The sequence below is a fragment of the Onychostruthus taczanowskii genome, unplaced genomic scaffold (genome assembly GCF_017590055.1).
Source record: "Onychostruthus taczanowskii isolate IOZ18803 unplaced genomic scaffold, ASM1759005v1 scaffold28, whole genome shotgun sequence".
In the NCBI taxonomy this organism is placed as follows: domain Eukaryota; kingdom Metazoa; phylum Chordata; class Aves; order Passeriformes; family Passeridae; genus Onychostruthus; species Onychostruthus taczanowskii.
The window spans coordinates 3,491,948-3,507,480 of record NW_024500128.1 but is presented as its reverse complement, the minus strand read 5'-3'; the positions used below and the strand labels follow the sequence as shown (position 1 = coordinate 3,507,480).

Below are 15,533 nucleotides of genomic sequence, written 5' to 3'. Positions count from 1 at the left end.
AGATTTCTGAGTTTGTGTTTGTTTATACCACCCATTACGCTGTCAATATAGAGGACATACATAACTGCAGTTTATTAATTGTCTGCAAAACCCTTTATAACTGTTCTAAAGATTTAGTGACAAAAACCCAACCAGCTCCAATTTCAGTTTTGTCTAGTATTTTTCTACATAAAATGACCTGTCAGAGAATACACTGTAGTGGTTATACCGTCATCTGTATATAAGATCTATCTGTATTATAGTCTACTGTAATATATAGGGCTATTAACACAGCAATTGAGTAAGCCCAGCATTTATTATACGAGCTATATAGCAAATGCTTTTAGGGATTGCAGTAACAGTTTGGACTATGAGCTTAATTTCTTCTGTGGATGAGAGCCAAATTCACTGGATTTTAGTAACACAGCATGAAAACTTACTCCTTTAATTAGTAATGTTCTCAGAAGGTTACAGGAGAGCTGGAAGAGCTGTGCTGGGTCACCTGTACTTCTTTTCTGTGTACATGCTTATACAGACAAGTGTAGCTGCTGCTGCCCCACACCAGTGAACCCCTTTATACTGCTGTGAAATTATTGTTCCTGTATCTCTTACCTCAGATTACTGAAACCTTTGTTATGCTGGGCCGTTCATAAATGTAAAAGGAGTAATTAAATAATTCTATTGGGAAGACAGACAAATCATACCATGTTTTAGTTGCTAAACAATACTTTCAGGTATAAAATGAAGTTGAGTTCTTCCTTTAAATAGGAATGATAATGATAATACCTGATAATAGAATACTATCTAACTTTTTAATGTCAAGGAGAAAGAGTTTCATTTAGTTTGGTAATGATGCTCTAAGATAACACTTTTTTACTTTAAATTGCATTTGAAAGCTGTGAGTTTAGAGAAAGATGGAAAAAGAGCAGTAGCTTCACCAGTCAAAAGAAATACTGCATCAATTATACCAATAAAAAAAAGGGGATATCAGAAGAAAACTATTTTAACATCAGATGTGACCTGTGCTTCTGGGATCTGTCAAGCTTCTGAGGAGTTTGGAAGTGGCAAAATGAAACAGTGTTGTACTCCTCTGGGAGCAACAATGGTCTGTTGGAGATGTTTGATGAGAATCGTAAAACTTTTAAGAATTCTCCATATCACACTAGAGATACTCTGTCCAAAATGCCCCTTGGCATTAATATGTAATTCATATAATGTTAACTCTGGACAGAAATCTTAAATTCATTTAAGTAAACTAATGCAGGACTGAGATTGGACTGTTGGGTTTTCCTTCAGTTGAGAGCAGATGTCTTACTGCCAAATCCTGTCATAAGAAATTGTTTTAAGAAGTAATGGAAAAAAAATAGGAGGAAAACAACATTTCAATTCCTTTCATTTTCCATGTGTCCAGAGCTGCCTGCAATGACACAGCCTATATGCAATAGCACATACTATTTCTTGATGAAAATAATAAAAAAAAGTAAACCTGAAGAACATTTAAATAAGATATACATGAAATGAGTGAGTTATCATGAATAAAATCATTTATTCTAATCTTTCTGATACTAATTCATGTAGGGATCATGAGGGGTTTTGCTGTTGACAGAGAAGGTTTTTGGTGTGTAACAGGATTAGAGAGTAAAGGAGAAATTAGCAAGGGAAATAATGGATAACCAGTGAAGCAGTTAAACTGGGGTTTCATATAGCAAAAGAAACAGCCACGGTGTATTGAAAGGGAAGGATGACATCTCTGAAGATGCCATCCTTCAGGTGACATTGCTGAAGCCCTCTGGCTGTTGCTTCTGAACTTACTGGTGCTGGAACTGCAGCTGGAACTGCAGCAAAGGTCTGTGGACTCAGACCTCAGTCTAGTTCATTCCAGCTAAATGTGCAATGTAAATTGGGAACTACAGGTCTGGCAGTTCACAAGGCCATAGAGAGCACTTCTGTAGAAGAGGAATGTTCTGCTTGAGAAGCTACTTAGCCATCCTAACCAGTGCAACACGTCGAGCCCCTCATCCCCTCATTCTTAGCAAAAGGCTTTCTTCTGTTTATCAAGCCTGCCCTTAAAAAATATTGGAATGTCAGATTTATTGTATGTGCCATCTACAAGAATCCTCATGGATTTTGGGAAAGGTTCAAGTAATAGTAGATATGAATTTGGTAAATACAGTGCTGTCAAAAGAGAGCATTAAGTGGGCATAAAATTTTTTAATTTAATTTTTGGCATAAATCAGAATTGTCCTATGTGAGATCTCTGTCTGACCAAGTAAGAACAAATTCATCCTGTTCTTTAAAACCCCACCAAAAACTAAGAGCTTATCTTCTCTCTACTAAAATTTTGTCTAATCTATTTGCCCTTTTTTTTTTTTTTTTAATCCACTTGAGTATAGTGGCTGAAGGGGATTATTACAGCTCAGGAGAAAAATGATATGTAACAATATAGAAAAGAAGAATTTAATTTTAAATCAAATTTAAGAATTTGTAGCTCTTTTTTTTTATTCAGAGATACCAGCCTTCTATCTGGTACTGCAGACAAACTGCTTTTTGCTGATAATTCTAGGTACTAATTTATTTCAGAGATTGGAGTTTCAGGGGCTAGATTTTAAATCTTTCCACATGTAGAGAGGTCAGTAAAGGAATTTCTCTGTGGCACCACTCTTCTTGCAAATAAGCTGTCTTAGAGGCTCATGTTCAACAAACTTAGGTCTGATTCCTGAGTGGAGAATTTTAGATGTTTAACTCTGCAGTCACTGAGCAGCTCTGCAATAGCCAGAGGGATTCAGTACAGCACATGCACATATCTTTGCAAAATTAGTTGCCATAATTAGTTTGCATCACACATACAAATGTGTGTCTTGTTTGTTGATGACATAATTACTCTGCATAATAGAACTTGGAATGTCATGTAGGAACATACTGTGAGAAATAAGCACTGTTTAAACAAGCTATACTCGTATTTTAATAACATTTTAAAATATTGAGCAATGAATTCATATGAGTGGGGTTTGTTTCACTGTAATAACAAATTCTCTTAGGAATTTTTTGTTTGTTTAGTTTTGCTGATTTTTAAACTATCTTTAAGGATGAGTACAAAATGTTAAATTCAATAGCAAGGGTTGATGTTAAAGTAACTGATGATTATATCTGGAACTCTTTAAACAAGTGGAATGTGAATGCTATTGGGTTTTCCTTATGCATGCAAGCTGAGTTCTTTATATTCTAGTGTATTGCTGTCTAAAAACTTCTGTAAGATGTATTAACCCTACTCTCCCCCTTCGTGCTTTTCAGGTCAGAGATAGCAAATTGCCTACTTACAAGGACTGCAATAAAAACCCTCCATTCCCTACATTTTTTGCTGATGGAGATGAAGAACTGCCAGAAGACCTTTTTGATGAGGAGATTTTCCAGTTCACAGATCCATCTGTCACATTCGCATAATGTTCCTCGCATCTTTGTAAACACAGTTTTGTTATTTCATGTACGTTGCAAGGCTGTATAAAAGTAAGCCTACGAACTGCAGTCTGGCCAACTGACTTAAACAATTCAGATATTGCAATTTTGGTCAGGTAATCAGATTTCCCACTGTCAGTCTCAAACCTGTACTTAAAGCAATAGGTGGGTCTGAGGGACAGGTTGTAAAGCACACCAAACTGTGTGTCTTCAGTGACCTTTTGTCCTCTACCCCAGGCTGTGAAAACCTACAAAATAATGAAAAACTGTTGTTTTGAAGATGGTTCCAGTTCATTTTCTGAATGTGAAAAAATTCTGTTTCTCTTTTATGTAAAGTATACTGGGCAACTCAGAAATCAGAAAAAGGTTCCAGATCTGCCTTGGCATCTGAGGTGGGGGGGATCCATGAAGAGTAATCTAAAATAAAACATGAAAATGCGTGAGCACTGTTTTGCAGAATGAGCTTGTTTTACTTCTTTCTTTCTTTTATCCAGATCTCTTTCTCTCCCTTTGCCTTTGTGTTGTTTAATGTAGCAGATACCCAACAGATTTTCTAGAGGGGGGTGATGGTGGCCATGTGTAGGGTGAGGGAGTGTTTGGGTGGGAAATACTCGGTAACAAAACAGGACTAGGACTGCAGGGGCCATCTGTTTGTCACCTTTGCTAACAGCTTGTTTTGAACTTCAGAGGGGGTCCCTTGAATGCTCTCTGGAGAAGTCTCTGTGCATCTACTGTGGTATTTGTATTAGATTCTTATGCTGTTACAGGAGAGCTATTTCCAAGGAAAAAGGCCAAATGTGAGGCATGTCTTTATCATAAAGTGCTCATTTTTCTCTTCTGTCCCACCTTTCAGTGGCAGCTGGGATCATGTCCCTTCTGCTTTTCATTTTGCATGATTTACTATTTGTAAGTTTGATCTTTTGGATCCTGTGAATCTTCTCATGTACAGAAGTACCTTCATAACTGTACTTCTTAGTCAGTGCTGTCTGAGCACTTTACTCACAAGCCCTGCGGTAGTTCAAGAATTTGCATACACTGTTACCATTAACACCCTGGCAGTGCTGTCTGCTCATCTTTGCAGCTTTATCACAAGCTATGAGCTCAAAGGAAGCCACAGGTTTATGGCAGTACATTAAGGTGAACTCTTATTGCATCAGATAATATTTCAGTGTGGGGAAAATCACCAAAGTACTTCAATTCCTGTTTCTTTGGTAAGAGAACTTTTCCCTTTCTGGCATAAAAAGTGAAATTCCAATGATCTGATCATGTTGCTCCAGAGAATGACTGCAGCCATTCAGACAATACTGTAGTTAATGATGCCTTCCATTTGTTCAGTTTTAAAGTTTCTGTTGAAGCCAATATTCTGTCAGAATAATCTCTGCAGTTTTGATTTTGAAATGTGTGCCGGGTGTGAGCTGTATGATTTTTTGAGGTGCTGCTTATTCAGGTCCCATTTTTACTGAGATGTGCAGGTGAAACCTTTTCCATCTCTATCAATAGTGCTTTAACATCAAAGACAAGAACTTTCATAGCTCAACTGCAGGCTGATGTCCCAAAGCATTTTCTGTAGAGCAGGTGCAGGGTGAGATGGGTAAGATCTGCTGATGTGAGCTCAGAATAGTGCAACTCAGATTGAAACATAAACTTCCATTTGACCCATTCTTCCATCAGGCATTGGAAGGCTTATGGTGTTTTAATTTTCCTTATTGTTCTCATCCCTGTTTTCTGCTCTTCTGAGTAAAGGGGGGACTTTGAGTTGAGAAAGCCAGGCTGAATTTATTTCAAGGAGCAAAATTGTTCATAAGTGTAATGTTACCAGATGCTTTAAGCCCACCTACAAGTTGGTTCTTAGAAAAGGTTAAGGATGTTTAATGAACTATTTTTAGACATTATCAAAGGTCTTGAAGCTGAATATTTATTCTTCATTGTGGCCAAAGGTTGTGGCTAATGGAGATGTGCTTTTAAGCTTCAAATAAAAGACAAAATTAGGTAAATATCAAGTCCTTGTGTCTCAGATAAACCAACAGTTTCTCATGCAAAAGGATGTGTTAATTTTTGTGAAAAGGCAGACCCAGAGCTCTGTTGCAAATAGATGTATCTGTGTGTTTCGTTGCTGTGTTTGAGTAATGACAGTTTAGAGCCATCAGGCAGCATTTTCTCAGGCAAGCAACAACAGCAACAAAAGTAAGTTCTTATTCCATGTTACCTGTAGTTATTTAAGAAGAAGGAGCTGAACATTTTAACAGGGGTCTGAATCCTGTAAGACAACATCCTACCCAAAGTTGGGAGCTGTTTATGCTGCCCAAGGAAGTAATCAGTGGCATGCTCTGCTACCAGTGCCATAACTAGAGAAGGTTGCTACAAGGTTTTCCCCAAGGTCTTGTCTCCAGGCTGACCAACCACAGCTCTCTCAACCAGTCTTCATAGGAGAGGTGCTCCAGCATCTGATCACCTTTGTGGCCTTTTCCTGGGGTCACTCTAGGAGTTAATTCTGTGCCCTTGTGCTGTGGGCAAGGCACTGATCTGGGGTTTGCATGTCCAGGAGCTTGTTAACCCTCTCCTTATGCTGTTGTGTTTGTTTGGATTAGTGGGGCGTTTTTAACATCAGGAACATGCTGCTCTGGAAGAGGGTGCAGAGTTAAGCTTTAGCTGTGTCTGTGGCTTCATAGTGTGACTGCTTTGAAAAATAAATACTCTTCAATAATAACCCCTCTCAGTGGTTCTGTAATAGTACATGAATAAACAGTGTCAAGCTTACAATATAAGTTGAAGGTAAAAAGACAGCAGGAAGAGGAAATCAAAACACTCATGTATCTTGACAACATAATTGCAGCCATTGATGATAAACAGGGAAAGTTTATTTCTCTTGAAATACCATACTTTCAAATACCATTGCTCTGTCATTATGTGAGACTGATAAACATTTTCGTTTGGTATTTTCACTTCATGTGGAAAAATGTGGTTTGCTCTGTTAGTGTTCAACAAATATTATTTGAGTAAACTGAAGGGGTGACAAGAACTTACTGTAAAATTACACCTTCCTTACTGTTTCGTTGCTGAATTCTAGAAGTCTTGGAGGACTTGATGATCCTAGAGGCCTTTGCCAACCTTGAAGATTGTGATTGAAAGAAAAGAAAACTGATTAGGATGTAAACTGTGAGGGGGCTGATGTGCATAACCCAAACCCCAATCAGAGGCTTCCCACTGGCAGCCTGGTGCCAGCCCTGTGCTTGTGAGCTCCAGCACACAGGCTCCCCTGGAATTCAAAGGTGAATACTATTCAAAGGAAGTTGCTGTCCCCACCCTAGGGTGCTTCATAAAATCTGGCTCCTAGAGGAGCCCAGTAACCACAGTGGGACAGTGGTGGGATTCATTAATTTCAGGATTGCTCTGTCTGTAACTATGGCTTGGCTTGGGTCATTCTTCTGATTTATGTCATTCCGCCCCTCCACCCCCCCTTGGGATTTTGCGTGGGAATGCCTTGGTTTCATAACTGTAAACATTATTTGTACACAGTGTCTTCCAGTAATTAGCTCCTCTGCCCTTCAGTGCACAGATAGTGCTTATTAATTGCACTTAATGAGCATCTCTCTCCTGCAACAAATTGCCCTGGTTTGTTGCACACCTTAGCATATAGCATAGCTTAATATGATTTATTCATATAACACGCTTGAAGGCGCTTAACATCTGTAAGAACATGCAGGAATGCTGACCTTGGTCTTGGGTGTTTATTGGTTTTGAAGGCAGCATGCAGTTTCTGGGAGAGGAATTTAAACTGATTACACATAGCCTTAATGTTATCACACCAGAAAAAGAATTCATTTCAATGGGTGTAGCTCTGCTGTGTCTGAAGTGTGGCAGCAAACAGACAGATGGCAGTTCTTCCTGAGGAATGTGCACAGACAAGTTGTAGGAAGGGGGTACCTCAGGACTGGTAGTCTCCAAATTAAAGCAGCCTACTGACTTTTACCTCATGAAGTACCCCAAAAACATGTGGGATGTGAATTTATAGAAGACTGCTCCAGTACCCTGCGCTTGTGTCAGTGCATCTTCCTTGTATCTCTCCCCTTTGTTTCACAGAAGTATGTGCATGGTAAGTGGGAATGTGGCACTGGAGTGGGCATCAAGAAAGATTTCCAGCAGCATCAATGTCCATAATAATGTCCTAGTTCTCCCTCATTCCATTAAAGTATTACATATGTGGTCCTACCTTTATGCATGGTTGATATGGCTTAGAATCATTTCTGTTGGAATACCAAAGAGCTGAGCTGTGATCTTGCTTTTTCATCCAAGTGGCACCCTCTGCCCATGAACTGAAAATCAATCCTTGGGAGTAATTTCGTCTGGGGGTTAAATTAGTATTCACTGTCAGGGCAGTAACTTTGGACACTATGACAGAGCCCAGAAGAGAAAGTCTGCTGAGAAAATTAGTGCAGTTTTTAGTGTGAACACAGAAAATGTCTTATTTGCTGTAATATAATGAGTATATGCTGGAGATGGGTCCTCTATGCTATGGTGCTTCCTGCTGCTTCTCAAATTCATGTGTGTAAAATATGGCATAAGATGTACATATTGTGCATAACTTGACTTCAAGTTATGCACAAATCCAGATCTGGGGTTTTGGAAGAGGTGGGGTTGTTAGCAAAAAATTGATTTAAACCAATTTCATATCAATCAAGTTGTGCTATATAATTTGCTTCACATTTCCCTGGGTGACACAGTCTTCCAGTCAGCTAAATCAAGCATTCATTTCTCTGTTTTCATCTCCTTCCTCACTTCCTTTCTAAGTAGTAGAAAACCTTTTAAAAAATGTGTTTTTTCAGGCACTCAAAACCTTGAAGAAGGTCCCTTGGCAAGCTGATTCCCTATTGAAAAGCAGAATGACTCATCATTCATAGGCAAGAGTAATTTTATAAAAGTTTCTTTTTTTATTTCTAAAAGATCAAGAGGAAAGATCAAGATTTCTGAAGCAGAGTGTTTTCTGCACATGGCCTCTCTTGAAGTGATGTTCCACAGTATATCCTGCCTGAACCCTTTTGTTCCTCCATGCAATAGTGGGCTTCCAGCACAAATTACAGTTTTTGTGCTTCAGTCTTGCTTAATGTATATCTGCCCAGCACCACACAAAATAAGCAAGAAAATTTGGCAGTGGGCAATGAGAGATTTACTACATGGTACATATTTCAAAATCACAGTTGCTTTCTCCTCCAGAAAGCAAGAAAGGCATTTTTGTTCACTGGTTTGTTCTCAAATCGCACCGCCTCTTTCCAAAGGGAGATTTTTCTCTGGAGTTACCATGTGCTTCCTTAGGCTAGCTTGAAATTTTCCTTTATTGGAATATTTCCTTTATATTAGAGCTGCATATGAGAAATAGCTTGATAGAGAATAAACATTTTATTTTGTTTCCCTCATCTTTCATTTCCTTTGATCACAAGTTAAGAGAGAAATGCTTTCCCTGTACGGCACTTAAAGAGAAAATCAATTGTTTTCTGTGAAATTGCCAGTTGGGTTTCTGACCTGCTACTTCACCCCCTCAGAACAAGGTGCCGTGAAATGTCCTTCGGCTCTTTGTCGCACAATCGTGGATCCATAGAGCCGTGGCTGTGAGCCCAAAGGCTATCATCCTGCAGGCACAGCAAGCACCAGGGACAGAATGTTTCAAGCCTTGTTATTTGAAGCTGTTGGACCCTTTAATGATGTGGCTGCTCAATCCTGCACTGAGGGCACTGACCCACCCCCATCTTACACACATTTTCAGGGAGGCTTTGTCTTCCCATGCTACTGAAAAGCCAAGGAGTGCTTTTGGAAGCACAGTTTGCTGAGTGGCTGATAAAACATGAACTATTGCGCACTCTGAGTTAGGAGCTGAATAACCCAAGCACCGCAGAGTATAAACTGTGTGTGTATGTGCCTGTCCTCCAGCACTTGCTGTATGTTATTTCTGATCAGCTGTCTCAGTGACAACCTTTCAAGCTTCACCTGTTTGCAGTTCAGTGCAACTGCTCCAGCTGGTGAAACAGTCTGTTCTCTGCACTCTTTGAAAAAAAAAACACTCAAATGGAGTCCTGAAACTTCAGTGTAGACACAAAACAAAAGTGTTGGCCTGCTCCCCTACTGTGCATGCCCCCAGTCAGATCTACCATGTTTACTAATGTCCAAAATAGATGCTTGGATGTGCACACAAAGCTTGCTCTAGTCTGAAATGCAGACTGTATCAGAAATACCAGGTGGTGTCATCTGAAACCAGTGCTCTAGCTGGTCATCTTCTATTAATCACTTTATTGTGGATGATTAAAAGTAACTGCATGTTTTCAAATATAGAGAGATTTTGACAAAACAATTTAATAGTTATTAAACATCAGGTGAAAATAATTGCTGTTTTAAAAATGTGGAAGTATCTCATCTGTAAATTCACATGTAAGAAACCTAATGCATTACTAGTGCCCAGTTCTTTACTTACAAAGTATTTTTCAAACCAGACTCTTACCTTTCCAAATGCTATTTATGTGCATTTATATTTATACTAGTAGATAGTGGCTTCAAGAAAGCACAAGTCTGAGATATCAGTATACCACAAGATTCATCCCACAGACTGGCCTTTAAATGAAACTTGACTCAGGACAAGTGTGTGCGAGGCCCTGGAGAAGCAGGAACTGCTCTGAAAGGGCTTTGAAGGAGACGAGAGTAAACACCTTACAGCTGGGGACTGGGCACATTGTTAGAGCTGTGCTGCACCAAGGGCAACACCTGAGAGCTCATGGGGAGAGAGGAACAACGAGGGAATGAGGAGGAAGATGTGTGTAAGGACAGTGAGCATCCAGCACTGCTGGCACTGGGGCATGGTGTGGAGATGAGCAACTGAGGAAGGAGGCACTGAGGAATGTGCAGAGAAGCAGTTCTGACAGGACAGACATGGTTTCATGCTGCAGGTTGGTAGGAGCAAGGGAACAGGCTGCAAAACCAGGATAGATGTGGATAGCAAGCCTAGGAAGTGTTTGTAGCTGACAATTGCATTGAAAGGATCCAGCTTGGACATCATCTGGGAGAGCAACCTGACAAAATCAGATAGGTGAACCCTCAGGAGAGCAAGGTTGGAGGGAGATGGAGGAGATAAAGATGACTCACACACTTGGTGACCCTGCTTTTACCCAGCTGAAAAGATAAGCAACCCTTTTGAAATGAGAAATTCAGGCACATAATCTTCAGAAGTGGAATCCAGGCACCGAATTATTTCCTGAGGGAAGTGCCTGCCAGTTGCCTGCAGGTAGGCTTTCATTCTCTGATTAAGGACAGGATTTAAATTTAAGCCCCATCCTTAGCTGACTTAAGTAATCCCCTGCTTGCTGTGCCTGCTGCTGTGCACTTTTTGCACCAAGATTATTTTGTAAGGGGCCAGCAGGATGTACAGACCTCACATTTTGAAATGCAAGGACGATCTACGCCAAGGAGTCCACCAACCTCTGCCTCTCTGTTCTCCTTTCATTTGTCTCTGTTTTCCTCCCTGTGGCAGTGGCTGCCAATCATTTAATAACAAACTGAAGCAGAGAAATGGGGTGCAGCACATTAGATTGGTTGGAGGAAGAGAAGGTTTTGTGGAAGGAGTTGCACAGAGAGAAGACTTCATCCCGCATCTGGTACATACCCAAAAGTAGCTACAGTGCAATATTGGAGGTTCACTTGGAACTTAACATGTGCTTGACAGGCTCTGTGACTGATCACATCTGTGCCTTCCTGGCAGTTCTTACCCAGCACAGGTTGTGTTAACATCTCCAGAAAGCTGTTGACAGACAAAATCCTAAAAGGTGATAATATCTTGAAAACAGCTCAGCTTTCTTCTCTCTTTTTTTTCTTTTTCCCTGCCTTGTTTTAACAACTTTTTTTTCATACTTTTTTCCTTTTTTTTTTTTTTTCCTTCAGTGCCTCACTCTAACTGCCAGCCAGGTCAGTAATCCCTGATCAGCTGTTGTCAGGCACTGCAGATTTGGTGTGACAGCAGTGGTGTTTGGGCTGTGTTCTGCACATGGAATTCTAGCATTTTTTCTCCTGTGAAAAGCAGATGATTCTTGGCTACTTCATTGCAGAGCTGGAAAATAGATTTTATTTTGCATTAATGTAACCTGCTTGTCCTCAGCTGCCTTTTTCCCACTCTACTTTGTCCAGTTTTACTTTGTGTTTAAAATAGGAAACAGCAGAGCAGAATCTGACCATTTTTGCACCTTAAAGTATTCAAAAGCCAAACTTAAACTGATCAATCTCAAAGGATTTTACATGCTAGAGATTGGATCTCATAAAACCTAGCTTCAGGTTCACAAACTAAGTAACCATAGTCAAAGTTAACTAAAATTTATCTTTTAGATATAATTTCTAATTTCTTATAGTATCAGTGCAAAAACACACTTTTTAAAAAAATCCCTGAATATAGAAATACACATTTTTGTATGTTCTTTTGCATAGTCAGACCAAGCAAACCTGCATGAAAGGATTGAATGTGGATGTGCCATCTCCACAGCCACAGTAATGCAAAGGAAAGTGGAGGGCAGGCTTTTCCAAGGCAGCTCTTCACCTGAGGGACTGGGATAAGTGGGGGTGACTGGGAAAGCAGTGACTGTAAGACACGGCTTGTGCTGGAGGACTGCAGGACCACAGGTGCTTCCAGCTCCAGAGAATGCGTGCTCCTCTCCAGCCAAACACTTTCCTGTCACCAGGAGGTGACAGCAGGGCTGTGCTTTCAACCTCAAAACTGATTCCAGTGCAACCTGGGGTGAGTCCTGCAGGCACAAATGTCTCACATCCTGGAAGGGCCTCCCTGCTGTGGCACAGGAAAGCCTTTGGACCTAAATAGCATCAGACTGGCACCTGTCACTGGCGGGGTTCCACAGGGCACCACTTGGGCCCTGTGCTTTTCAACATCATCACAAAAGACTTGGATGCAGGACTGGAAGGGATAAGTTTGGAGGTGATACAAAATTTGGATGAGGTGACAATTGCCTTGAGGCCCTGCAGAGAGAACTCAACAAATTAGAGATGGGCAATCACCAACTGTGTGACGTTAAATGAGGGAAAATACCAAATTCTGCACGTGGCTTGGGGCAACCCTGGAAGTACAGACAGGCTGGAGAGCAGCACTGTGGAAAGGGACCTGGGGGTCCTGGTTGATGGCAAGTTGAACATGAGTCAACAGGGCCAAGTGTGTCCTGGGGGGCATCAGGGACAGCATCACCAGCCAGGCAAGGGAGGGGATTGTTCTCCTCTGCTCTGCACTGGGACAGCCTCACAGAAAAGGAAAATGAAAGAAAGAAAAGAAGAAAAGGTTTGTTTTGTTGATATTACTAACAAAAGCATGAGACCTCATGTATGTACTTTGCATGGACAGGTGCAGTTCAGCTCTCCTTTGTGCACAATGGCAATGTAGTTTTCAAATGCTTTGCAGTGACATGGACTGCAAAACAACAAAGCCAAGCCAGTCCTAAGGCACTTAAAATTACTATTCAGAAAGTCAGAGCAAGCTATTCCTCAGTGCCAAAAAATTTCAGGTCATCTAATTATGGGGTGTGCACCACTGGCAGTGACAGTAAGAAAACAAGTGCTTATTGGAAAATTTTCCTCACCTCTGTTTTAACCTTCAAGATGAGCTGTATCTTACCCAGTGCTTCAGCATGTGATGATTCTGGTGGGATGTACAGGAGTTGGTGTCAGCTCTGCTGCCCCAGCAGTGAATCTGCTGCCAGTTATTGACTTTATGGGGAGTGCTGACAGCCCCTTCCTGAGCTTAGAGCTGTTTCCCATTCCTCACAGCCCACAAATGGCCCCCCACTGCCCCTTGAGCTGTCTCAGGGTTTGCTGGCACCATCTTATTCACTGGCTCCATTAAGCATACAGGTGTATGGCAACCAAACCATTTAGGCTGTTCCAAGATGTTTCTGTGCTGCCATCCAGGCCAGACTGGAGGCTGGTGCTCCCTGAGAACAGAACAGCTCATCCTGCACTGCCTGTGTTAAGGAGGGCTTGTGCTGTCTGTATTCATGCCCTGGATCCAAATTCCTTCAGCGGAGCAGGGAGTGATGCAGTCTCTTGGCACAAGGAAAATCTAAAGATTTTGCTGATGCCATAACAGAATCACATCACTGGAGCTGCAGTAGACTTAGATGAGGAGATATACTTGAGTCTTTGAAAGAACCAGAAAGCAAAACGTTTTTTTTATTTGAAAATAAACTGTTAGCATCTTCTCACCATCTTTCCCTTTAATTAATCTCATGTTTGCACAAACACTGTGAAATCCAAACAGAATATGAAGTATCTTGTTAAATGCAACTGGTATCCAATCCTAGTGCCACAGTCCCATAAGTGCCCCAGGCAAGAAAATGAGTGTGGGAGACAAGCTATATTTGCAAGCTTCATTACCACAACAAATCTAAATAATCAATCCATTCCTTTTCATTGCAGTTTGGCCACACTTTTTTCTTTCCTATCATGTCTGTCTAATTGAGGTGCAAAATGATGTGCAGAGGCTGGCCCTCGACTTAAAAGTATTCATTTTTCATACATCATCTGTTGTTTAGGTTGAATGGGCTTCCCTTACCCAGGGATACCTCTGCCTTTTGAGCTTTTCAGCTAATTTGACCATCTGCTCATTGTTTGTTGACAGTCTTCTCTGGAAATCCTTATTCTGAGCCTAATATTACTATTTACTCTCATCAATAATTGCTGCAGCATCAATAATGACTGCAAAGTGGCCCTGTCCTTCACTGTACTTCTGGGATAGACTTTGCCTGGAATTTGTTGTACTTCTGGGATGATATTTGCCTGGAAATGCTACAGAAGTCTGCAAGAGAGGAGCCACAGGAGCTGTGCCCCTTTGCTGCTCAGCCCTCTCTGTGGAGCTAACTGAGCTCAGCCACTGGTCAGTGAAGGAGGATCCCAAAGGCTGGTGGCTCCCATGGAAGAGCTGCATTCTCCAGGTCCTGGTGTTAAACTTATATGAATTTTGGGATTGATTAAGCAAACCAACCAAACTGAATAATGTAAAACAGATGAAAATTAGGACCCTGACTGTACTTCATATTCTACTTGTAGTGAATTTGCAGAAAGCACCTACATTTAGTGTCCTATATTCAGTTTTGCCTACTTTCTGACTATGGACATGTCACTAGGTGTTTAAATGATTTGACCTCTTATATAGGTACATAAAATTTAGCTGTAAGAAATTTAAGACAGTCTTGAAAAAATGTTCTGACCTACAGTATTAGATCTTTGCATTTGGCTCCTCAAACTCCTGTCTGAGCTGGGATAATGTCCACAAATTGTGGCATGAGAGGTTCCGATTAGGTACCAGGAAGAAATTTCTCCACACTGGAAGAGGTAACTGGGAAGCTGTAGATTAAGTGTACAGTTTAGATCAGTGTCTGAAGGAGAGTCAGAGGTGTGGAACTGCTGCACTTTGGCACCAGTGGTGCTCTGCCAACAGTTCTGGGACTCTGAAAAATACCCTGGACTGTCTATATTTCAAATATAGGCAGAAAGTTGATCTTCTTTGCTATGAAATGCCCAGAAACAAACAACACAAATACTTGTTCTACTATGTATTCAGAAAAAAAGATGGGATTTATTTTGGTTTTTAATGCAATGTGTTATCAAATCCTTGCTGTGCATTGTCCATCCCCAGCAAGCCAATCTTGCTTCTCCTGACTAGAGCTGCAGCTTAATTACTCGTTGTTTCTTACTGGAGCAAGCCACATGGTATAATCATATTTTCAAACATCAATTCAGTCTGAAAGTTAGCTTTGTTTTTTCCAATGATCTTCAGCAACACTTGATGGATCTGCCTGTTTCACTGGGTTATCATTAGTCTTTCACAGGTTTTCATTGGTCTTTCCCCAACCAGGCTTTCATGGGATGTGTGAGTGAAGGGGAGCAGCGGTGCTGCTGTGAGTTCCTGCTCTGAGCAGGAGGGACGTGTGGACAGGTTGGAGCAGCCTCTAAGGGATTTTACACCTGCAGAATTCCCAAGGTGTATGATTCTTTGCTAGATGCCATGAGATATGTCCCTGGAAAAGTTACCGATAACTTATCATTTCCTGTGACAGCCCCTGATAAGCTGTCAC

The 15,533-nt window shown here is 40.9% G+C and overlaps 1 protein-coding gene across 1 annotated transcript in view; it reads left to right on the top strand.

Annotated features, from left to right (window-relative positions):
- Positions 1-3,875, top strand: part of MRPL3 (mitochondrial ribosomal protein L3) — a 28,932-nt gene extending 25,057 nt beyond the window's left edge. Inside the window, exon 10 of the mRNA XM_041407917.1 lies at positions 3,271-3,875. Within this exon, the coding sequence (XP_041263851.1) occupies positions 3,271-3,420 (150 nt within the window). The 3' untranslated portion in view covers positions 3,421-3,875. The remainder of the gene's footprint in view (positions 1-3,270) is intronic.
- Positions 3,876-15,533: the final 11,658 nt, after the last annotated feature.